The 25,865-nt window shown below is 39.7% G+C and overlaps 1 protein-coding gene across 4 annotated transcripts in view; it reads left to right on the forward strand.

Annotated features, from left to right (window-relative positions):
• Positions 1-25,865, forward strand: part of mcama (melanoma cell adhesion molecule a) — a 50,276-nt gene that overhangs the window by 13,207 nt on the left and 11,204 nt on the right. For all 4 annotated transcript variants that reach the window (XM_019364061.2, XM_019364063.2, XM_019364064.2 and 1 more), the window contains exons 2-10: positions 17,861-17,991; positions 18,774-18,999; positions 19,114-19,184; positions 19,324-19,411; positions 19,740-19,919; positions 21,023-21,150; positions 22,509-22,653; positions 23,170-23,285; positions 23,526-23,667. In XM_019364061.2, coding sequence (XP_019219606.1) covers positions 17,861-17,991; positions 18,774-18,999; positions 19,114-19,184; positions 19,324-19,411; positions 19,740-19,919; positions 21,023-21,150; positions 22,509-22,653; positions 23,170-23,285; positions 23,526-23,667 — 1,227 coding nt within the window. The remainder of the gene's footprint in view (positions 1-17,860; positions 17,992-18,773; positions 19,000-19,113; positions 19,185-19,323; positions 19,412-19,739; positions 19,920-21,022; positions 21,151-22,508; positions 22,654-23,169; positions 23,286-23,525; positions 23,668-25,865) is intronic.

The following is a 25,865-nucleotide window of genomic DNA, read 5'->3' on the forward strand; positions in this document are numbered from 1 at the left end:
GCTCAGAAAAAACATGACATAGGTAACAGTGACACAATGCAGTGGACAAAGTGAGGTCCCTAGGTGACTTCTGGCTCTCAGCCTTTTACAAACCGGCAAACTTCGGAGAAAACTGTAACAATCTTTGTGTGTGGTAAGTGGTTTTGTCTCTCTAAATGCACTTCTCAGCTTTGAGAGGAGATGGAGCAACAGCAAAACTGCCCATTTTCCCTCGAGGCAAAGCAAAAACATGACTCTCATCTTAGCCAAAGTCTCCCTGTAGTTCCTCTAACATTAGTGGGTGGCAGGAGCAGACTTTAGTGTCAAACTACAGTTTCTCCATTTTGAGAGGAGTCATTCAAGGTGGTTTGGGCATCTGGTGGAGATGCCCTGATGTAGGCAGACAAGCCTGGAAGTCATTGCTGTCCTTGACCTGTTGTTAAAGTGACTGTGAACTTAATATGTGACTCAAAATGGATGCAATAAACAGGTTTTTATACTTAGTGAACATGCAGTCTCTTAACTTTAAAGTTTAATTCAGTGCACTTATATTTTATTTTGTTGCATTTATATGAAAGATAGGTAAGGTAAAGTAACAGACCCACCTTTTTCTCCTCTGCTCAGTCTTCCTGGAAGTACACACACCAAATTACCCCACAAAAAATGTCCAGCTTTAAGACCCTGTTGGAGGTGTTTAAGTTGCAACATGTCATACTAATCTAATATGCAGTCAAATTGATATAACAGACCCCATGCAGGCTCCCATTTAATAAATTATGGCTCCTGAAGTGTTACACAGTCATTAGCTGCTTGATTCAGTTTAAGCTCCTTTTCCATATACGCTGTCACATAGTTACAGACACAAGGACGAAAAAAAAAGCTGGGTAATGGTGACTAGATTTTTGCAAACCATGCCAGACAGTATCCAAGTATGGTTAACAAGCAGAAAACCTGCTGAAGAAGTCTCTGACTAGGCAAAGCCCCCTGCAGGGCCGGAGGAGTCAGAACACCATGGGCTTCCGCCACCTCCAGCCAGCTTGGCATCTGCTGCCCAGCAGAGACCAGGAACACTGATATCGACAGGCCTGAAAAAAACACTCTGCTGCTTGTTAAAGGGTACAGCACACAGAGCCAATTGTTATGGAGGAGTGAGCAATGCTTTAGAGAGTTCCAAGACAAATGTACATGAGGTTTGCTTTAATGGTATTTTAACCAGAAATCAGACAGCCAGTTTATTGCGTCATCCCTTATTGAGATTATCTGCAAGACTGGTGGTTCTTTACAACTTGGTCACGACCATGCAGGGCCTATTACCCAGTGACAAAGATGTTATCTGATTATCATCCATCATCTCCACTTCCCCTTCTGCTAGCAGTCTGTGCAAGGTCTCATGATGTGTGTTATAAGGTCATTTTGACACAGAGGCTATAGTCAGTTTTCCAACACTAATTTTTGCTTTGAGAATTTCTGAATTTGCTTTCTTCAGGATTAATAAATGTTTAGTGATCTAATGTGTGTTTTGCTTCAGTGCAGTCAATCTTAATCATTTGATGTACTGATGCACTTCTTTTAATGTCTTTAGACAGCAGTTGAACTCTTTGGGAGATTGGAATAAGCTGTAAAATTGTTCGGTTTCATCTGTTGACTTCTTTTGGTGACAATAAGAAAAAAAAAATCAGTATGTTTTTTTAACTTCTGAAAAATAAGGCTGTAGCCATATATTAAACTATTCATGTGATGAGGATTACTTTAGACCTTATTTTGTTTTCAGTTTCAGAGTTGGGGTTATTTTAATGCAGAATTGTTGACCAATACGTTACTCCTTTCTAATAACAGCAGTATTGTTCATTAGTTCATTAGTTAGTTAATTTTTACCAACCTAACACATTTATCGCAAGATTGTGTGTCTTTACAATTGTTCGAGATGCTTTTTTAAAAAGTACCTAGTGAGAAATGTATTAACAGTTTTGCTTAGCGGTGGAGAGTCTTTATCTCCCACAAGAATTTTGTTTTGTAGAGTGAGGCACTACTCTCGCCCCCTCAGGGAGGCTGTGCACTGTGCAAGAAACAAATACAAGACATTCTGTTGCTTTTAAAGGTCTTTCTGTGCGAAATGAGTTATTTTTAAAGCCACTATTTACACTTTGAATATTTTCTGTTTGACTAGCACCGGAAAATGCCCAGAAATTTGCACTCAGGACAGTCCTGCTATAGAGTTAGGGCACTCGTGATAGGCTGGTAACAAAAATGTGAATGTTAACTTCGAAGCAGCAGAGAGCATTAGTCTCTTTGCATGGATCAAACTCTGGAAATATTTCCCACACTTCCCATGAATTCTTTCTGACTGGTTCTTCCAATGCCTCAGCCCGAGTTTAAATTGTAGAGTTTCTTAAAAAACTGAATTCTCCAAGCCCAAGCTGAGATGACATTATCTGGGTCTTTTCAGCTACTTCAGAGCCAAAGATGATGGCGTATAACCGTTTCTGCAGGTTTGGTTATTCTCTCCATGCCTAGTGCACAGATTCTCTTGTGTTAAATCAGTGGTTCGCCCCTTTAATAAGAAGCAGTCATGCTTTACACAGTGCTGACATGTTCATAGCGATAGATGTACCTTAACCTTACAAAACTCTGAGGTGTTGAATACTTTGAAACTGAATTGACTTTAACCTACTTTCAAACTTTTTAAACTTCACTGAATGAACTGAATCTTTAATTTTGCAACTTTATTCATCTCCGATTCAGCATTTTCAGTGCTATATTACCTTGGTGTTCTAATGTTAATCCCCTTATCTTTTTCATATATGAACAAATTATGGACTCAGTCTGCCAGAAGCATTTGCTCTAATCGTTTGATCACCTTGTCTTTCTGATCTCACCTGTACGTGTCTTAACTGAGCTGAATCATTTTTTAAATGCTTTACATGGTGAGAGCTGAGCTTCAAAGATAGGTCTTGATAACAAAGCAGTCACTATTATACTGATAGAAATGTATGATAAATAAAATATGATCTGTCAAGTTCAAGAAAAGTTTTGTATGCACTCAGTAACTCTGCAAAAACTTTGGAAGACAAATTCTATAGTTTTTGCACATGTTTTTAAAGCACCATATATTGCTTATAAATGTTCGGAGACATGTAAATGTTAAACTTTAAAGAACTATGAGGGTGATATAAGTGAAAAATGTTATACTGGCACAAACAAAGGCAACTTTGGTGCCTCAAGTCCGATGAAACAACAGTAAGATGGAGTCAGTTCGTGACTGAATGGTGTTAGTTTACATGCAAACAGTTTGTTTTAATGCAGTGATTAACTGTGATAAACTGGTGCAAATAACAGCAGCTTCTTCTTGAGTTCAGATTTAAGTTCATGCCAACAACTTGCAGAAATGAATGACAAAGCAATGTGACAGAAATCAGAATTCAACCAGTTGGCAACCAGCTGATCTGAGAAATGTGTCATGTTTGAGTTCCGTTCATTGATGCAGACTAACTCAGATTGATTGCAACATGTTGACAATCTGTGTCTGTGTCTATAAATTGGACAGCAGTTATTTGCAAACCTTCGCCAGTCTGTCTGGGAGAGATTGCGGTCAGCCCAAGTCGGAACGTGATTGTTTTGGAGGCAGGGTGCCCCCACCAGCCAGTCGACTTGCGATTAAAAGTGGTCGCCCAGAAGTTAACAGCAGCTGTTTGCCATCGATTGCGGGATGCAAAAAAATTAAATGCAAGGCAGGTCCAGATTTTATCTAGTCATAGGGGGGCTGCCTTTCTGTTTTTTTTCTCTCATGAGCCATGAAATCAGGTTCAGTAGTGCATCATGCTCGGTTTGGCTCTGGATGAACTGGCAGTAATTTATTAACTAACACTGGCAGCCTGCTTAAAACTAAAGGTCAGCGTATCGCTTCTTTTCATTACAGACATCAAAATCTTCTTTTTGTTTGTCTTTAAAAATTCCACTAACTGAAGATACACTGTGGGATTATGAGAGTCTGCCTGGGAAAGTTTCCTAATTGAATCAGTTCTATTTGATTAGAGTAGGCTCAGAGATCCAGTGAGCATTTCCTTACAAAGAAAACACAGCTTTGGTTTGATTTAGACGGTCTGACTGAGCACGAGGCGCAAACATCAAAAGCCTATTTACCGGTTTTAATGTAATCAGAGTTAATAACACTCCATGTGTACTGTTTTGCTACTCGCCGTGAAGCCGTCGTGTGATGATGGTTAGGAGTTGCTGGGTAATTCTCTGGGTCGTCTTAGCTCACAGATCAAGGCTGCTGGTCTGGATCTTTGAACTTGACATTTCAAAAGGAAGAGGATAAAGAGATGCTTAAATATCAAATCCTCCCCCACGCCCTCAGCCCTGATATTGGACGCTGTTAAAAGATCAACCGCCTAATCAAAGAGCAGTGTTCTGAGCAGAGGATTTTCCCGGTGTGCTCATCTGTGGAACTTAATTTATACATGTTTCAGCATAAAATTGGGTTATCTAACTTTTGTCTTACAGGCACTTGTGAGAGTGGATTCCTCTGCTATTGTGAGCCACTGTTCTTTCCACACTTATTAAATAATGGATGTTCAGTCTTTTAGTTTATTAATTAAAAGCACTCTATCAGAGAAACCTTATAAATCTCTGGTGGTCACATCATGTTATTTTTGAATTCTCCACTGTGTTGGCCTGCTAGGTCGCATTTATCAGATCCTTTTTCCACTGAAAGTTGCAAACTGCTGCTGCTTTCGGAAGCACTTATGATGAGAGCGGATAAAGTAAACCAAAATATATACCGTAGACAAGAAGTAATGCACTGATAATAAAATACAACACGCCGACTTTATCATTATTGATGAGCTGGACTTTGTAATAGTAGTTTTCTTTCTGTTTACTAAATGGTTGGAATTAGTTTGAGAGTAAATCTCTGGCAACATTAGAGCCAGGCTGAATGCTTTACATTATATTTACACTGTCCAGCTGTAAGAATAGAGGAGATAGTGCCCTGACTAGCTTTCTGTTTGTCTCTGAATGGATAAACTGTGCGAGAGTCATCTTTCTTTGGGGACTTTTAAGCTTTGGTGGTACCTGAGTAAAAATGTAGAAACACCTCAATATTGGACAGGAGTAGGACAAAGTGCAATAAGATCACAGCATTTTATTGATGCCAGTGCCATGGTTCAGGATCTTCAGGATCAGTGCAGCTATTTTATTATCTTTTTAGTCTGACCCCAGAATTGAAACAGAGCACGAAGACACACATGTGGCTCAGGTGTGGAAAATTTCTGCTGCTATGACATCAGTGTTTTGTAGTCTGCAGGTGTGAGAAAAACATGCCCTAGTTGATAAAAGAAATCGATAAGCTTGCAGGCATACAGTTTCATTGCTTTCAGGCCAGTACAGCTGGATTCTCCTGTTTTCCACTCCAATCGTAGTTTGAGGAAGTGAAGCCTTTTTTAAGTTGCACAGGTGTGTATAAGAGCGGAAATCAACAGGCATGACATTGTGTGTGGTCCTGTGATAATACTCTACAAAGTTAACCCCCCCATCCTCCATTTACACACACACACACACACACATACACACACACCCCTATTTGCCCTCCTTCCTCTGTTCTCACTGCTTCTACACTCTGCCCCACAAATCACTTGACAAATGGGCTGCCCACAGGTGTTGCTGGCTCCCCTCCCCAACTGCCCCGTCCCCTGCAGCATGGGAATGTGGGCGACTTTCCTATTATTCACAGCTGCTTGTGTCAACGTGAACCCCGCCGCCCCCATCCTCCCCAGCCCAGCAGGACGCATTGCCACCCGACGACTGGGAATCCAGTCATAACCATGGCCCTGGCTCAAGGTTTTGGCATGCTGCGGCCCACTGAATAAAACAAGTGGTGGATATTGTCTGCTGAGCTCTGAGAACTGGAGTCTCCCAGTCTGGAGATCAAGATAAAGTAGGCGCTGAGCTGCTCACTACTTTCATATCAAACAATGCGGCTGGTTATGAGTTTTGAACACAGATATATCATTGTGTTTGACATTGTGTCTGACCGACTGCAGGCATCTGACTCCTGTTAGAGAAAAAGGAGAAAGTGTTTATTACTTCCCAGAGGCAAGGTCTGTGTTTTGATGTGAAATACAGGGCAGGTTTGTTGTGAAAATAGACGACTTTTGGGTCTCTGAAATTTGTCAATGAGGCTGCTGGAAGGTGAAGGTGAAGATGTTTTCAATCACTGAAATAAAGTGTCTTACACTACGCTGGGTATTGTAAGACATTCTAAAAACAGTTAATGTATGTGAGATGTTGTTGTCTTGGGATTTGTGATTCATCGCCAGCAATTAGTTACAAGTTGTGAAGCATAAACATATTTTTAGCTATAGAAAAAGCCTTGTAATTGCTTGTGCAGCATTTCTGAATGCTTGCAGTTATCTAGTAGCAGTAAAGCCCACATGTTCTTTGTTTGCTTCTTGCTTTGCCCTCCAGCACAAGTTTCCCTCCCCCGTCTCTGAGTGTTTACCAGTATCTCAGCTGCACTCCCCCTAACCACCAAGTAATGCAAGTTCACCCAGCCACAGAAGACCTGCAAAGCGCAACAAACAAATGATCTACTGATTAACTAGACAAAACACTAACATCCAAAAATAAAGGAATTAGATATATATATATTGGGTTTCCTTTGGATCTGATGTGATCACTACTGCAGTCTAGCTGCTGAAGAGTTGGAGCTGGTTGATGTGGTTGATAAGATTCCAGTGCAGGAGTATAGATGCATGTTTTCAGATCCTCTTATCACCTCTTTCTCATCTTTATCTTTTCTCACTGCAGAACTGAATGTGTGTTTGTTCAAACCTGGCTTCAGATATAGAAAAAACAAGCATGATTGATCAAAAATTGACCAAAATGTTCTCTCTTTATTACTTTTCTGTCCACAAATTTTCATGAAATTCAGCTTGGGAGTTTTGTGTAATCTTGCTGACAAGCAGACAACCGCAGCTCTCTCCTTGGAAGAGAAATGACCAGATTTCCTTGAGCAAGCACTGTTTCTGCAAGGCATCTCTTATTCTTTTATATTATTGACTGTGACATAATAACATAACAGCATAATGGTTGTTACTGCTAACAGATTTCCAGTTTCCATTGTAAAAAAAAAAAAAAGTTTTGGCAACCAGTTCCAAAGTCCTTTTGGATTTACTTGGATTAATTAACAGATGACATGTTTCATTTTGTACGAAGTGCAATTAAAAGGATTTCTTAAGTTAGTCAGATTTAAGATTTAGATGTAATTGTATGCTTAAGGTCTCACACAGGCCTAGAGATCAGTCAGTAAACCTTGATAACAAAAAAACTGACATCCAAGTTTTTTGTTTGGGTTTTTTCTTCTTCCCTTTTTTGGGTTTCCTCTGAATCTGGTGTGATCCCTGCCACAGTTCTTCACTTCGTGTGAGTGTGTGATCACTAAGAGGAGTTGGAAGATGTGGTTGATAACATTCCGGTACAACCAGACAGATATACTCAGACCCTCTTATCATTGTATTCTCATCTTCCTCTTTTCTCTTCTTCTGAACTGAATGTATGTTTGCTCAAATGTTGCTTCAAATGTGAAACGCAGGCATGACTGATCTCTGTGAAACCTATATGGCCTAGATGTGTGCTTGGGGAGTCCTGAGCCACAGCTAATGTCCTGTTTTAAAGTTTGTAAAGCAAGAGAACCAGATCGGCCCCAAAATTTGCTGGTTCCATGAGGTTTGGTTGTTTTTTGCATAATCTCGCTGACAATCAGACAACCCTCAGCTCTGTGCTTGAGTGAGTAAGGATTGAAATGACGTTAGAAAACAATGCTTCTGCAAGCCATCTCTTGTTCTTTGTATTATTGGCCATTGTGTAACGGCAAAATGGCAGTTACTGTTAGAAATCTGATTATTTTAAAATTCTATTAGTTACAATTTAAAGAAAAAAAAAGAGAAATGTGGATAAGAAACTACTTGAACCAGCTAGATTTTTGTATTTACTTAACATATGATATGTATATTCAGATAATAGGTTTAATGAAAGTGAAATGTTAAGTATGTCCATTTAACATTTAGGTTTACTCGTGCTCATGACAAATTGAATTTCAGTTGAAATTTTTGGTTAAAATCGTCTTCAGTATATAGGGAGGAGGACAGGAGAGAGGTGCAAACATGAGGGCAAGCAACCGTCTGTAAAACACGGTAGAGGCGCTGCCATGGTTTGAGCTACGTTTCAACCAGTGGTGTTGAAGATCTTCAGAATGGAAATACTTTATTAATCCCTAAGGAAATTATGTGGCCACAGTTGCTCCAAGACAATAAGAGCAGTAACAATGTGAACTAAATTCAGTAATACAATATATTACAAAGTTACAAAATATAAGAAAGAAATAGCTCTAATATATATACAAATAGCTCAATTATAAATATCCACAATATTACAGAGATTAAATATATAAGATTGATATTTCACTCTAACCTCTTGACAAGATTGAGGGAGTTATGGACACAGGAAAGTACTGGCAGGTTTTGATCTACCATGCAACACCATCTGGAAAGCATCTGATGACAGTGATTTCAAAAACGCAGCCGATACGATGAAGGTGATTTTTTTAAACCTAAGAACACTATACCAGCTCAGCCATGGTGGTGGTAGCATCATGCTGTGGGATTGTTTTACTGTCAGTGGTACTGGTACATTGTGCAACGTGAATGGAAGGAGGACTACCTCCAAATTAAAATCAACAGCTTTAAGAAAACTAGATATAGTTGGGTTTTGAAAGAGGATAATTATCCCAAATACACGTCAGAGATGACATTAAGTTTCTGAATTGGCTTTCCCGATGCCCCGACCCCAAGCCTATATCAACCTATTTTAATTAATTCTGCCAAGAAGACTGGTCAAACATTCAGCTCGAATTATGCCAGAAGCTTGTTGATGGCTACCAAAAGTATCAAGCTGCAACTTGCTAAGGAACATTTACCCAAGTATTAGTGAGTGTGTATGTATATATTCGAGCTAGTATTTATACACTTGACCCCGTATGGGTTAGAGAAAATCCAAAATAATTCAAATGTGTGCATCCAATTTTTGTTTTTAGGCATTAAAGATGTATCCTGTATAATCAATCCATTAAAAAAAAGTTGAAAGAAAATTAAATGCCCAAAATTACCTCAACATTCATACCCATGATCAGTGTATGTAAACTTCTGACTACAACTGTTTACTGAGAGCTCTAAGTAAAAACACAACTCCCCACAATCAACCCTGTGTTAAATTAAGTGTTGGACCAATCACTTCAGTCTTTTTGCAAAAAATTGGTGTTTTAAATTGGTGTTGAACACCATTCTTCCCCAAAAAATGTTCCCTTGTTGTCTCCTTTTTCCATTTATTTATGTCAATATATTTGGCTTGTATCTGTATCTCATTAACGGTTCTCTCAGTCTTCCCGGAAATGGTTAGTTCAGTGGCAAATATGATGATTTGTGAAAACTGAAACCAGATTTTCTGAAGAGATTGGAGCCAATTCTCAAACTGTCCTGTCGCCAGTGAAATCGGGCGTGGTTGTTGGACTGTTGGCTACAGATATTTTTTTGATGGGAGTGTGCTATGAGAATTAAGATTATTTTTTAATAATACCAAAACAGCATTGCTTTTGAATTATGCTTTGTGTGAGCGTTGGAGGGTACGACTGGCCTGGGCACAGGGAGTAGCCTTTTCTCCTCATTAACACAGCAGTGCACCTGTGATCACTATGATATTCTCTTTGAGAGCATTAGGGTTCTCAGCGTGGGATTTGGGGGGGGCTGGGGTTCAGCATTTTGATCCTGGTGAATTGGGTGTGGCACGCCTGCCCGACAGCTCCCCTCATGTCTGGGTGATGGGATAAAAGGAGAGCGAAAGCACAATTAGGCCTTTGTTGTAGCACAGGCCTGCCTGAATACTAATACACACACAAAAACAGACACAGATGCACAAAACAATCCACAAAAGTTCAAACAAATGGAAGCTCATAAGGACAGAAATAAGTGTTTATGTGGGCGACTTTGCGTGTCACATTGCATGTAATCACCATTAAAGATAATTGTGTAAGTTTTTCATGTAAAAACTCGGCTGACAAATCAGTGTGTGGCTGTATCAGAGAACATCCCACTAAATAGATTTGACCTGTTTGCATACATGATTATGTAGTTGGAATTGATGATTCCTCTTTTTGTGTTTTTTTTGGGGGGGCTTTCCTGGTTACAGTGCTCCAATGAGAGTGTATGTTAGTTGGTTGGATTTGTTTTACACCATCTACTTAATTTTTAAAGAAAAAGGTAGCCAATTTTGAGGTTAGCAGAAAAGATGCTGATGATCTTTGATGCTGAACATCTTTAAGCCTTAGCCTGTTTGACGATAAGAGATAAGACCTGTATCCGCAGAGAGATTAAAAGAAAGCTACATGTTGAGTGTGCAAAATGTGCAGAAAAAACATGATTGTGGTGGATAACGTAGGTTTACACTAGTGAGTTTGATTTCTGAAGTAATAACAGAATTGCATTGGTATTGAAAGAATAAAATGGTAAATGGCCTGTATTTATATAGCGCTTTTCTGGTCCCTAAGGACCCCAAAGCGCTTTACATATCCAGTCATTCACCCATACACACACTGGTGATGGCAAGCTACGTTGTAGCTATAGCCACCCTGGGGCGCACTGACAGAGGCGAGGCTGCCGGACACTGGCGCCACCGGGCCCTCTGACCACCACCAGTAGGCAACGGGTGAAGTGTCTTGCCCAAGGACACAACGACCAAGACTGTCCAAGCCGGGGCTCGAACCGGTAACCTTCCAATTACAAGGCGAACTCCCAACTCTTGAGCCACGATCGCCCCACACGAATAACATATAATCAGCTTGGAAGATCCCGAAGAAGGGACATAAATCTTGTACCAATAAACTTCCTGAAAACACATCACACTCAAAGAAAACAGGACTGCAGAAATCCTGCTAATGTCCTGTTGATTAAAAATCCTGTTGATAAAGTTTTATTCAACCCAGTCACTCTTGTTTCATGTCATAACATACAATATCTGGATGTTTTCTGTTTGTAAATACTCTGCCAACGATGAAGTAAAGCCAAAAGTGCCAAAAAATATAGATTATATTGGCTGCTTTTGTTATATAATAACTTTTTGAATTCAAAGTTAGCAGAGCTCTTGGCTTCTGGGAACTATAATTCATCCCAGGCCTTTCTGCTGTGCGGTTGAGGGAAAGCTGATTTAGTTGGCACCTAGTTTGTAGCTTTCAAGGATATTCAGCACTGTGATGATGACCACAGGGGCTGGGATAAGAAGGCCTTTGTTGGAGTAGAGCAGCAAGTCAGTGTGCTGTCGTCAGAGGTTTGATTGGAAAGAAGGTCTCCTATTTATAGTGTTAGGATAACAGCCAAAGCCTCATATTTGGCCCCTTTTACCTTAATGTCTCGTCTTTCACACACGTTAATATGAGATGAAGAAGGAATCGCTGTCATTTCCAGATTCTGTCTACCTCAGAAATCATTTTTGCCTACCTTTCACAGAGCAGGATCGCATGACCTGCTTTTGAAAACTAAATTAATTAATGGAAAGGGTTTTTAAACATGTCGTTATGGGTCAGAACCTACTTTGAACTTGTGGTTAATATTTTATCCAACCTATCTATTTATCCATTTAGTAGAGGGAAACCATGCCATTTATTCTTGAATTTATATTTATGTTTAAAGAGGAAACCAAATAGCAGCAGCAACATTGTGGTCAGGGGTATTTCTGGATTGCTGAGCTACATTTGCTCTTGTTCCCAGTCTGACTTCAGTTACTGTTGCTAACATTTAGGAACTATATAATCATATATCCAGTTGTTACACTGGATTACACCAGCGTTTGGTGAGAGGAATGACTGTGTAATATATTGGTTGTATTTCCATGTTTTTAGCTGGTGGCTTTGTAGTTTACACCCCTACGCAACATATGTGTAATTTTGTTTTTGTTTTTAGCAAAATGAGTTACCATAGGCTTATTTTCCAGATGTTTTTTTTCTCTCTCTCATAGCAAAAGGAACCCCCCATAATGTTGATACAGTGTTTAGCCTATTGACCTTTAATTATCCATCCTGTGGCTGTGGAGCAGCCTGCGTGCCAGAGCCCAGCAGCTCTGTAGGGGATCTATTGATGGATAGTAGATACCGAAGAACAAGCGGCACTCAGTGCTGAACATCAGATACAAGCATAAATAAAACATTCATGTTGCTTCTTTAATGAAGTTTCACCCACCGGGTGTGATGATTAAAAATTGATGCAGCTGCTGAAGAAGTTACTAACCAGCGGGAATGATTAGTAATTCCTCAAAAGCCAAAAATGGCAGTGTGTTTGTTGGCGATTGGAAGATGTGGTGAAACAGTTGAGAAAAGATGAGAAACATTCCCAGTATGTGTCTGTAAGCCATCTCCAGGTATGTGAGCAGAGGTTTGAGTGGTAAGGTGGATAAGAGTTAAACATGAGCAGTCATGCATACCTCTACCATGGCTGAAATTTTATCCCATAATCATGCATGAACTAAGCCCCCAAATCCAGCAGGATATCTGGATCTGTTTGCAAAGAACATCATGAGAACATTAAAACAATGTTTCTCAGTTGTTCTTATTGAAAATTTATATATAATTGTGAAAATACACTGTGACATGTACAGTTTTTACCCTTTACTTCAGGGTAAAGAATCCTTCCGAAAAATTCCTGGATCCAAATGTTGATTTAAATTAACTTGAAAAATGTTTAGCTGGGCTAAGCCCCATTTGCCAGCCAAACAGACAGACAGTCAGACATACTTGAACCGACTCACAACCTTTTTGGCTGAGGTAGTGATAAAGAAAATAAGACAAAGACAAAGAGAGACCTGGTGTGTAGGAAGCTTTGCCAAAGTACATTCAAAACCAGTGCAGCAAAGCTGACATTTAAATAGATTTAATTTCAAATAAGTAATGTTTCTGTGGGCAGCCTGCCACTTCCAACTCACTCATAAACCAAGAAACATGGTCAGAAGATGTAAAAGTCTAATAAGCAAATGACAAAAACAATAACTCGGCACGTTGATGACATGCAGACACATCATTAGTGAGAATCACTCTTTTAACCAGTTTTTTTTTTTCTAATCTGCAGTATAGGTAAGTATTGTTCTGACAGAAAACAATCAGTCATCTTCATTTAGTGCAAAACCTCCAAAAGTCCTGATCCCATTGGACTCGTAAATGTTTTGGGGTTTTTTTTTTGCAGTGCTATCATATAAGATTAAAGTTAATATGCAACATTTGAAGTTGAGAATCCTTCACAGTCAAAGAACTGCAAAAGATGTGCAAAGCAAATTGGTCACATAGTTAAAAAATGCTTTGCAAACAAGTTTAAAGGGTGCACCGTCATGAATCTGAGAGAGTTCACCTTGGCGTTGATCATGGAGGACTGTTTGAGGTCTTGACCTGAAGCTGCGATATGCTTTACTGCATGAAAGGAGAGATCACACATGCATAAAGAGGTGGCTTTGAGGAGATTTGCAGCACTTCCTTATCTGTCTGTGTGAAAGAATAGAGCATGGGTGACAGTTGCTGCACCAACGGGAAAGGGGCTACTGGGAGATTTGTGCCAGATGCTGCTTCTGAAAGAACAGCCACATCGGGAGGACAAGGAGCGCTCTTCTTCACTGTATGCTTTCACTATGTGTGTGTGTGCTCTTTGATGTCAGGCGGTACACAGTGTCCCGCAGGTGTTCAGCACCAAACCAGGGTTGCATATTGAGAAATCCTCCACCCTGTCATCCACACTTACATGCTAGCTTTTTACACCCTTCACTCTCCGAGGGGACACTCAGTGCCTGCGTACAGCTTTTATTCTGGGCGTTGCCAGGTCTCTGAAATTTTGAAAGGCTAATCTTCTCATACATTTTCTCTTAAGTAGCTTAAATAAATAACATTAAATGTGCTTATTTAACTATATCTGAATATTCCAAAATTTATCTTAACCAATTAGATTTTCATTCAGTAAAATTCCTGTTCTAATAGGCACTCAGTCCTATTTCACGGGTCACCAGGCATGTGCAGGATTAGAGTAGGTAAATCGGCTGATTTGTGATGTCAGAGTTGATTTGGACTCTTATCGGCGGCAGAGCTGCAGATCTACTGAAGGCCTAAGCTTGCAGCCTTAATGGGATGGAGATTGCAGTAATGGCAGTTTACTTAGTTAGCATGTGAGGATACTGTCTGAGTATTGTCCGAGGTGCATAATGAGCGACTGTACACAGATGCTATCCTGGAACTAATTTGTCTTATTAGTATTGTAAGAGCATGTGAGTCTTACCCAGACATCAGACAAAATGGTTTCGTCTGTTGATTCTCTTACTTTTCCAGTCTTCCCCTTCTTCTCTCATCTCACCTTATCCCTAGCATCCTCCTTTGTCACACCAGCCCTCTGAATGTCCTACTTCACTGCATCTGTGAATCTTCTCTATGGTCTTCCTCTTTTCCTCCTGCCTGGCAGCTTGACAATCAACGTCCTGTGTCCATTATCCCTCCTCTGCAGATGTCCAAACCATCTCAGGCACCTCAGCCCTTTCTCTCCAGTGCTCTTTCTTTTCCTATATGTTATTAAAAATAGTCACAAGTCTGTATAAATACGTTAGGACTGTCAGGCATCATTGTAGCACAAAATGAAAATTGCTATTTATCCCAAAGAGGACATCAGTGTTTGAACCTCACTGTGCTCAGTTTAGTGGGAATCATAAACATCTGTATACAGTTCAATGCTAATTCAGCGTCTAGATGCCAAGATATATAAGAGAATAAGTAAAGCAATTTCTTAAATGAATGTGAAAGAATCACTGAGCTGAACATTGAGAGCAAACCACTGAAACTTTCTAACAAATTCAATTCCAGACTGGATCAACAGAACGGACTAAACATCCCTAGTCTGGGTAATATTGTATCAAGGCAGTTAATAAATGTGTGCATACTTCACACAGCAGCCTTTATCATTTGAGATGTTAATTAAGAAAATTAATTGTCTTCCCCGATGTAAGACAATTAAGTGAAAACATCAAAACACGCTACATAGACACTTGTATTGAAGGCATTTACACAGTGATGCATTTTCCCTGACCGGTTGGCGAGTGGTTGATGCAAAATTGGTCACAAAAAGATGCTGCACCAAAAACTTAGTGATTGCTTTGGTTGCTCGCAGATTGCTACACCCTCTGGTAGTTTTCATGGAGGACACCAACATGTCTGCAAAGAACAACTGTGATTGTTTTTGGTCTTTGAATGCAAAGACATTGGAGAACGGGTTTTGAAAACTAAAACAGCCACATGTTCAGACAATATTCTCAGTGATATTTAAACAAAAGAGGAAAATCAAGTTTTTATAATGAAGACTTATTGCTAAACAAATAAATATTAGTATTAGAAATATGAATTTTCTCTGTATTATTGTAGGCTCTTTACCTTAGGCACCTTGAGGTGACTGTTGTTGCTATATAAATAAAATTCAATTCATTTGAATAAACTTTTTTTAAAGTTATTATTTTAAGCATTGGTATTAAAAATAATCCAGAATACCTCAGTCAGCGCTTCCTTAGATGAACTCTTCTTTTCATCAAGCCTGAACTATGATCATTTGAGAAAGTGCAGTTTTAGTCACTTGGTTTGTTTGGCTTCATGTTTCAGCCACGCCTGGTTCTTTGTTTCTAGCATGGTGGTTTCATTTGCTTTACTGCTGTCACTATGGGAAATTGACTGAATAATGGATTATGTTTAATATTTTATATTTTATTTTATAATTTTGCATTGTAACTGGTCTTTCTTCCAGTCCTCCTATGTTGTCCTCTTGACAGGCCACTCAGTTAAGGTCCACTCAGAGCCCTGATGCTGTCAACACATCCAAATATTCTGGAGTAGTGTGTTTTTTTTTTTCCTGAATGAATTAGCTCTGTATCATCCAGACACAGACAGCAGACTGCCACAAATGTATGCGCATTCATACCCACAGGCAGCAGTTTCGGTTGTCAGGCTCCATAGATCATGGGTCATGTGTGCTTGTCCTTTAGTCCATGCTGCATAAAGTCACAACAGGAACAGATAAGACTGGTCCCAGGTTGGCTTGCGAATCTAAATCCCCACCAACCCCCCCAGTGCTAATCGGATTAGCTGAAAAGTTAGCAGCATGGCCCCAAAGAGACACAACATTTTTTACACTGACTTCTGTGACATATTTTGCTCTTCAGTGCCCATAATCTGTTTCTTGTCTCGAAGCCATTTCACGTCATCTTTGTCACAGTAAACAATGTATTCAGTACATGATGAACTGTTGCTAACCTTTGCTTTGGATGAAAATAACACTTTTTGGCTGACTGGTGTGTGGGATTTTTATTTATGTGTGCAAGGGGAGATTTGGTCCACCCAGGTGGGGGAACAATAGTTCACCCGTTGTCTTAAAGGAATGGTTGGCTGAGCATAGCCCCACGCAGAGGAGGGAGGGACAGAAAGAAAAAATGAGTTGCGAAAATGATTGGTGCCGAGGAAGGGGGGCTTGACAAGATGGTGATGGGGAGCAGCCGGCAGAATGGGGGCAGCAGGGTGGCAACTGGACTCTTAATGCTCCTTTCATGCTTGATCTATTTCAACCAACGCTGAAAACATACTTGAGGGGATCCATGGTGTAGCTCTGACTCATTGTTTTTATTTTCTTTTTAAAAGCCACTGGTACAAGGAATTGCAATGCAGTTTGTTTCCCCCCATCTGTATGTAGTAATTATTAATAGACTTAAAGGAATATCTATGAATAATTCCCTGGACTAAATAAATCTTATAAGATGGGTTGAAACTGCTCTGGGAATCGGCCCGTAAAACTCTACAAACTAACTTGATTTAAATTTGGCTGACCTCGCATTCAGTGTGTAAAAACAGCAAATCTTTAACTTGATATTCATTTTGTGGAAGTACACAAAGTCAGAGGAATATCTGGAAGTAGGGCAGATTACGAATCAAGATTGTGTTGCTGTGGCTAAAGAAATTGCGGTGGATGATGACACATCCCACAGATCGGGCTATTTCTGCAGCTAACTGCTCAATACAAAAGTTGGCTTAAGCTAAATCAGTGTGAAAGAGAGGTTGGTATTTGCTGTCTGGGTACACAAGTGCAACTGTTCATACATCTGTTCTGTTCTGTGATTGCTTGACTTGTGAATGAAAATATACGAGTTACTGTAATGGTTATCGCATGGTGACACCTGACAGTGTAAGAAGGTGAGGGGTGGTGGGAAGGTGGGGGTATCTTGTGCCATTTTGCAAAGTAACTCCAAACAAGATTATGCAGAGAAAATACACGCTATTGTGCCATCCTTCTGTTTTTTCATCACTGTGTGAGTGGGCCCCTCTAGAACAGCAGCCAAGTCCAACATGGCTGAAAAAGCTCTTGGCTCTCTGAATCAACAGCACAGTGTCAAACTGGCTAGTCTTTTTCTTGCCTGCATTCCCCCAACGGCGCCTAGGGAACTACATTTCTGGCCAAGATGTTTTTGTGGTTTTTTTTGTTACAGTCAGTCAAGATTAAAATTATGCCATGTGGACAGGAAGCCTTTTCTTCTTTGTTGTGCTAACAGGGCAGCCTAGCTTCAGTTTGGCTTGAGAAGACAGTCAATCACCTGTCAGGCGCAATGCTTTAAGAAGTAAAACATATTTTAAGAATTAAAGTTTGGTAAGGATGAATACATCCAGTCAATTTCACTGGACAATGCTGTCTGGATTTACGCGATTCCTGAATAATGTTTGATAACCATGTAGTGCTTACAGGAAGCATAAAGTTGATTTATGCGCATGTATTTCTGTCTTTTTCAGTGTTGGCCAAGGTAGAGCTGTTTATGAATGAGACCGTTGATGTGTACAACGGTGACATGGCTGAGATCCTTTGCCAGTACACCTCTACAAACAGTGACAGCAAGCCCAGATTTTTGATCCAGTGGTTTGTGGTGAGTGAAAATTGACGCTCAGTCTGAAACTATCAACTGCTGTTATATGACGTCTTAAAGTCAAGCAATTACCTCACCATTAGGGAGTCCTGAGCTCCATTTTTGTTGCAACATCAAACTTTTGTGTCATTTCCAGTGATTTCCTTCTGCTATATTTGTGAAGTAACATGCAATCCTAAGTCTTTGAGGCTCTTGTTCATTTTAGATTTAGATTTGGTGCATGCAGATCTGGTCACAGAGCAGGGTTTCTTATATAAATAGGGTTCACCTGTGCACTTTTTTAAAAAAAAATCTAAGTTTCTTAAGTGAGTTCTATTCAATTCTGTTTTATTTATACCACCAAATCACAGGAAAGGTTGGCTCAAGGAACTTGAGGTAAGTTAAATTAAGGTAAATTAAGAAAACCCGCTGATCAGACTCCTTATGAGCAAGAACTTTGTGACAGTGGGAAGGAAAAACTTGCTTTTAAACAGGCAGAACCAGGTTCAAGGAGCTGCAACCATCTGCCATGGCTGGTTGGGGGGCGAGGATGAACTCCAACTCGGCCATTTTGGACGTTTTGTTTCAGACGCCAGTGCTTTTTATGATTTTCTAGCTCAGAGGGACGGACATGAGCCAGCCAGTAGGAATAGTAGGTTAGCAACAGCTAAACTTTCAAAATAAAAGCCAGGGAATTGCCCATTTACAAACTGTTTTTCTGTATAGGAAAAACTGAGTTGACTGAAAAAGAGTGATTGAACTTTAAATATGCCATGTTCTTACTGTATGTCCTTCTCTACTAGGCTGGACATGGTGGCTCACGGTCACGGATCTATTACGCTGATGCCAATCAAGAACTGATTGATACCGGCACAGATTACACCAACCGCATTAACGTGGTTACAGACGAAAATGGAACTCTACTCTCAATCCAGGACGTCAGACTGTCTGACGAGAGGGAATTCTACTGCCATGTTAATGGGCTGGCTGCTGGGAGCGGGGTGCGCAAGACACACCTCAGAGTATTTGGTAAGAAGGCACAGAAAACAAGCAAATCAATCTAAAGGAACATTTAAGAATGTCAGTGAGCTCTATCTTTATTTATTATAAATCACTACAATTATTTTTTTTTTTCTTATTCAGCTCCTCCAGATGTTCCAGAGATTGAGAGTGTCACTACTGGAATATCTGTGACTAAAGACACACCATCTAAGGTGAGCCACTCAATTTTAGACGCTGACAAATAAATATTCTTTGAGATGGCAATGTGAAGGAGACATCTGAAAGTCACTAAAACAAATAAATTACCAAGTTAAAGATAGCAAAGATTTCTCTTTGTGACCTTTAACCCAGGTTGCATCATGTGAGACACGAAACGGCTTTCCTAAACCTAACATCACCTGGTACAGGGACGGTGAGCCACTGATGAACGAATCAGGACGTGAGTACAAACTGCAGATGGATCAAATAAGAAATAAATCTCCCTTTGTTTAAAATTCACTTTTCTCCTGTTTTATTATAGTTTTCTCAGACACACCCCACAGGACTAGAACAGAAAATCCTTTTTGCATATACCAGCTAGGAAATGATAAAATGCATACGTGTAGTTATCTAAAAGAATGCTGTCATAGTGGATCAGTATATCAGCTGATTGCATGATGTTTTATTTAAGATGTGATTTAGAGAGAACTGCATAGTGCATATTGCAATTAAATCACATAATGGTGTTGGTCAATGCATGTTCACATTTAGTCTTGTCCAATTTCCAGGTGTAAACATAGTGATCCTGAGCTCTCGGATGTCCAGTGACCTCTACAGCGTCCAGAGCACTCTGGAATACAAGGTGGAAAAGGAGGACAAGGATGCTCGTTTCTCCTGTGAAGTCAGCTTCTTTGTCCCGCACGGTATCAGGACAATCAAGTCCCCAAGCGTCAACATCACTGTCCACTGTGAGTTAACACTGAGGGTTTTTATATTGTCATGTAAACTTAAGAAACTAAGTGCACTAAGTAAATATATAACCCAAGATTCAGTAGCTTATAGAACCATCTTTAGAAGCAATAGCGTCAAGCAATTATTTCTGTATGACTTTATCAGTCTTTCATCAAGTTAGGGTAGTTTTGGCCTTTCTTTATCAACTTTTAGTTTATTCAGGTTAACTGGGTTTGTGGGCATTCGTTTATGTACAGGTTAGTTTGTTAAAAGACATTTCACAACCTTATTTCTAGTATTCAAACATCACATTAACCTGTGAGTTGTGATGAGCTAAACTGTAACTAACATTCTGGTCTGTTTTATACCATTTGTTGTTAATTGATTATCACTTTTTTATATGTAGTGTCATAACAGAGCATAGCATAACAGAAATATTTACACCTTGGATATATATGAAATCCTTTTCCTTTGTTTTGTATTTGGGTAACGGGCTTCATCCTCAAAGGAAGCTGCTTGTGTTTCATTTTGCTGTAATAGATGCTAATTCGTTTGAACTTGCTCACAGTCGGTGGAATATTCATAAGACACACATCAAAGCAGCGGCGGTGATTACTTGTTAACGTTTATGCTTGTTGTATCGAAATGTACAAAAAAGGTGTTTTTGAAGCTACAGCTATTATTGCTCACCGCTTTTAACCATGCTGGTTTAGTTTATTCTGTAAGAATGAAAAACAAAACCCATCAAAACAGAGACAATATGACACACATCCCAAAATAAGTCACTCGTCTTTCACAGCATCTGTCCATACCAGCAACTTATCCTAAGATGGTGTTTACAGTAGTAGTACAGTAGCTTCTTCTTTTAGCCCCAACTTTTTAAAAATGTCCTCAACTCATAAAATGACCTTGTTTCACTAAAAATAAATATCAAAACAAATATCATTTCATTTTCTGTCACCTATAAGAATTTTAACAGCCTCATTATCTCCTCTTTCCTTCATTGGCAGGCAGAGCCAAATGCAGTCTGTGCTGTCAGCAATATGGAAATGGCGTTGTAAAGTGACTTTAACAGCTCGCTGAATAAGCCTGCTTAATTTGATTTTGTGTGTGCATACAGACCCCACCACCATGGTGGAGCTTTGGAAGGAGTCGCCCCAGGGCTTGGTCAAAGAGGGGGATACTGTGGAGCTGCGTTGCCAGGGTGATGGCAACCCCCCACCGCACTTCATTTTCAACAAAGTAGAAGTAAGAATGGACGGCCTTTTCTCACCCTACAAGTCCCAGAGAGAGAATGGGTGACACACAAGAGACATGTAGGGAATGTTTTTGATATGCAGAGCTCACAGGGACCCATGTAGACATGAGTGTGCAAGGTCTATGAAGACACTGTCAGCTCTGACCCTGCAGGTCCAGGCTGGGGTCTGAGACCAGAGGCCACAATGACAGGGCTCATGGGTAGGACTCATTCCCATGTCAGACACGCACTCATTGTACGTATAGACAATGCGAAACCTCAGCTCAGCCGAATTAAGAAAAGTTGAAGTGGCAGTGAGCTGAGTTTTTGTATTGTCCACTTTTGTCAACTTTTCTTAACTTGGCTGTCAGGGCTTTTTATTCGCGGTTGTTGACTTAGACACATAAGAGTAATTGGAGATTTTTTTTCTGAGAAAATAAAGAAAAGTTCTTCATTTTGTTAAGCCATCATCGAGGTTACATGATTTATTCACACAGTAACAGCTAAAAACTCAGACAAGATGGTAAAAACATGATGTCAGTCAAGCCGTTTGAAGTGTGGAAGGTCCAGTGAAATATAAACAGAACTGTAAAATGAATGAAAAATAGACCACTTTTTTGTTACAAGATCCTTGTATTTAAGAAGGTGAACCAAAAATTTGTGCTCTTGACTGTAGCCAATTTCTGGAATTTCAGATAAACAGATCTTGAAAAATGTAAATAACTCATGCCATCACTTTTTAATGTTCATTAAGCCTTTCTTGATATATTAACAGTTGTATCATAGCTGTATACAGTAAGTTTTTGCACTGTAATGAATAATGCAACAGACATTATGTGTCTTTTAGTTTTGCTTTCTTGTACATACACTTGGTAATTGTCTGGCCATATGTGCTTATTATTAATGGACTCACACATAAATTGTGGGTGACTTTGTTCTTCAGAAGATTTTGGTAAAGTTGGACAAAAAAATCCAACTCGTTGTTGTAAGTGACTGTCAGTCTAAGATAGCAGGTTACAAGAAAGGATCTGCTTTTAATTCATCAAATATTTGCCACATGTTTAAAGTTACTAATTTTGAGTCTGTCTTTGGTCGTTCTCTAAGAGGACACAAAAGATTACTTGATTCACTAGAAGATTGAGGAAACTCTTTGCCAACCACAGATTCTGTTTTTGATAGATAAAAGTCAATTACTGCTTTTTTGCTTCCTGCCAATAATATTTTCAATTAGGTATTTATCTTTTTTTTTTTTTATCAAGCCCAAATATGTTACAGTGAAGTCAAAGGCAAACTATTATTACCTGTTATTGCTTTTACACCAAAGTAAAATGTATTTAGATGAAAATTAAAATGAAAGTATTTGTTGCAGGAGCCTGATGTGAATTTCGAGAGCAGTAGGGATGTGTTGATCCTGTCATCAGTGTCACGGAAAGATAGCGGCACCTACCAATGTCACCCTCTGAAAGGCGACGGCATCATGGAAGTCAAAGGAGAAGTGGAGCTCAAAGTGCATTGTAAGGAGCAACTCCATATGCATGGCATACATACTTACATATGGGAGAAAACAGCTTTGTAGAAATGAAAGTTAAATAATAATTCTCAGGTTTACCTCTAAACGTGAAGACTTTCTTTCCCTATTTTTAAATATTTTTTTCTTATATTATAGTAAGAAGCTCTGATGTTGATTTAAACTCGACATATCCTGTATTTACCACAAAATAAATCTTTCTGCTTCTGCTAGAAAAAAGGCTTTTAGTTTTAATTCTGTGTGTTTTGTTCTACTTGGTTTCTTCATTGCTGTTTTGGGGATTTTTGTTAAACCTTCAAAGCTGCCCAACAGCTCAATGGATGTAATCCCGGCCTGTCTTTGCAGACTTTTGAGTTTTGCATTTCTGTTAATTGGCAAGCTTGGCTTGCATATTTTTTGGTTCAAAACCAAGTTTAATTCACAGATTCTTTTACTCTGTTAATTACAGCCTGTTTTAAACTGTTTTCACGTATCTTGTTTTGTCTCTTTTTCTTGTGTCCAGATTTGGATACAGCTGTTGTGGTACCAAAAGATGAAGAGTTAATGCACAAAGGAGAAGATCTGACTGCAACCTGCAATGCTCTGTCCTCCCGCTCAACATCTACTGTCTGGTACAAGGTATGAACCTTTAAAACACAACACTGAGTTTACAGCTGCTTCCTTTGATCAGAGTAAAAAAGAAAGAAACAGAAGTAAGTAAACGTCACTGCTGTTCTAGTTCTCCTTGAAGGGAAGATACATTTCTGCGACTGTTCCAGTCTATTTAATAGATGAGATGATGTTTCTGTAGTAGCCACAGTGGATTGACCAGCTATCATAACCTGTATGTTTGTGCATCTTTTCTGTGGATATGTATAGGATGGGAAGGAGGTGGGTCGAGGGAACACGTTGCACCTGCAGAATGCCACCTATGAAAGAAGTGGGGTGTATAAATGTGAGGTGACGGTCCCCTCCCTGCCTAACCTGAAAACCAACGGTTTTGTTAAAATCATCGTCCAAGGTTAGTAATCCCCTGCACCGCTTGAGCAACTTCCCATCAGTTTTACTTGCACATAACAGGTTTGTACATTTAGCACATAGGTGGTCTTAAAGGAAATCTTTTTCCTTTTTTTCACTTTTCAACTTGGCACATAAAGAAAAAACACCATCCATCCATCCGTCCATTTTCTTCTGCTGATCACCAGGGACAGTCTGGTGCCAGCGGCTGCGGCAGCTAAAGCTCAAACAGCACATCTTTAAGTTGGTGTGGTTAAAAAGCTCAAAGTTGGGTATCGGGTTAGAGCTGCACCTTAATTTGACTTAAAACAGATAACCTCACCCAGACCAGACACAATAAAAACTGACCTAGTGACCTTTTTTTGATATACATATAGATATATATATATATGTATAGGGAGAGAGAGAGAGAGAGAGAGAGACAGTTGTGTAGAGACCCTACGATAATACAGAGTAAACAACAACAATCAGACAGTCCTCTGTGAACATTTGTGAATATTTGGTATAACCAGGCTCATGGAGGGGCTGACTTCTGCCTGGTTAATAGTGAGTTGGGGGAGACAAGACAAAAGACACACTGTGGAAAAGAGCCAGAGATTCATAATAACTAATACAGAGTAGTGTATAAAGGCATAGAGTGAAAAGAGGTGAGTGAAGAAGAAACACTTGTCCATCATGGGAAATTCCCAGAAGCTTAAGGCTATTGCAGCTTAACTAAGGGTGGGTTCAGTATAAGGCCTGAGAGCTGAAGGCTCTGCCTCCCATTCTACTTTTAAATATCCTGGTGACCACAAGTAAGCCTGCAGTCCAAGAGCAAAGTGCTTTATTGGGGTGATATCGTACTATTAGGTCTTCAAGATAAGAGTTTGTGCGAAATCTTTGAACACACTGCCCGTTGCTGCTACTGGTTGGATGGTTTTGTGCGGTCCACAGATTGCGTCCACTGGGGTTGGTCCCAATCCCAGTGGAGAGCCAAGAATACGATGAAACGTGACTAAAAAGACGAAAATAAATAAATAATAACAACAAACCAATGGGAAATAAACAATATTAGAGTGGAAATTAGGTGAGGTTGGAAAATTGTAATAAAGATAAATCAGACATGTTTGGTTGAGGGCGTCTTTCACACTTGGTTGGCACCATGTTAGTGTTAGAGAGCGTCTACTGACAGATGAAGTGCTCGAACTGAGGGCTGCTGATATCCAGCTGAAGTCACAAGACAAGCTTATGCAAGACTTCCTGTGCTTTTTTCTTCTTTTATTTAGATGGTGGTTTGCTCCACACAAAAAAGTTATAATTTCCCCCCATTTAACCACCTTGCTGCTATTCATGGGCCTTGACTGTGTCACACTCTCATCATTTCCACCATCCTGCAACTGCATGAACTGACTCAAAGGTTCAGTTTTAAGGTTTTTGAAAAGAGTATACAAACTGCTACTGTAGTTATTTAGCAATTGTTTCTTAGCATTTTGTGCAGTTATATATTGCTGTAATAATGGATGATTTTCCAGCCTGTTCTCATCCTGAGACAAGAGAAGACAAAAGATCCTTTTTTCAAACCCACTGGCGTCCCTTCTTTTTACACACCATTTAGCCTTTAGTGGGAAAGTGAGATGGGTACATTACTTCCAACTTGTTTTTCACTGTGCAGGGTAACTGTTAGTCAGTAAGCCCGTAGTTGAAAGCAGAACTAAAGCGAGTGAAAATCAACTTAATTAGCAAATTATGCACTTTACAAACTGTGACCTCTTGGGTGACAAATGTGCAACTTCAACTTCACCATCCCTGCAACCTCCTAATGTGGATATTTTTGGTTTCCAAAACAGGACTGTTATCTCCATGCCTGTGAATCAAGGCATATGTGGACTTCACAGCACACCAGCGTGCTTTTACACACCATTTGTAAAATACTCGAGAAATGACCCCAAGGAGCTCCATTCGAGATTGCAAATGTGCAAATCACTCAGACAACACATTAAAGAATTTTCCCCATTTGTTTGAGTAGAGCAGATAATTATGTGGAGAATTCACAGCAGTCATGTGTTGTGCCTTTGGCATGCTCTAGTCAGACACCACCCTGTACTGAAAAGTATTTTCAGCGGTGAGAATGCATCAAGCTTTCTGTGTTCTGTGTCCTGCATCTGTTGGATTTGAGAAAAGAGCCTTCTGATAACTTCAGACTTGATTTGCATTCTTCAGAGT

Source organism: Oreochromis niloticus, linkage group LG10 (genome assembly GCF_001858045.2).
Source record: "Oreochromis niloticus isolate F11D_XX linkage group LG10, O_niloticus_UMD_NMBU, whole genome shotgun sequence".
Classification (NCBI taxonomy): domain Eukaryota; kingdom Metazoa; phylum Chordata; class Actinopteri; order Cichliformes; family Cichlidae; genus Oreochromis; species Oreochromis niloticus.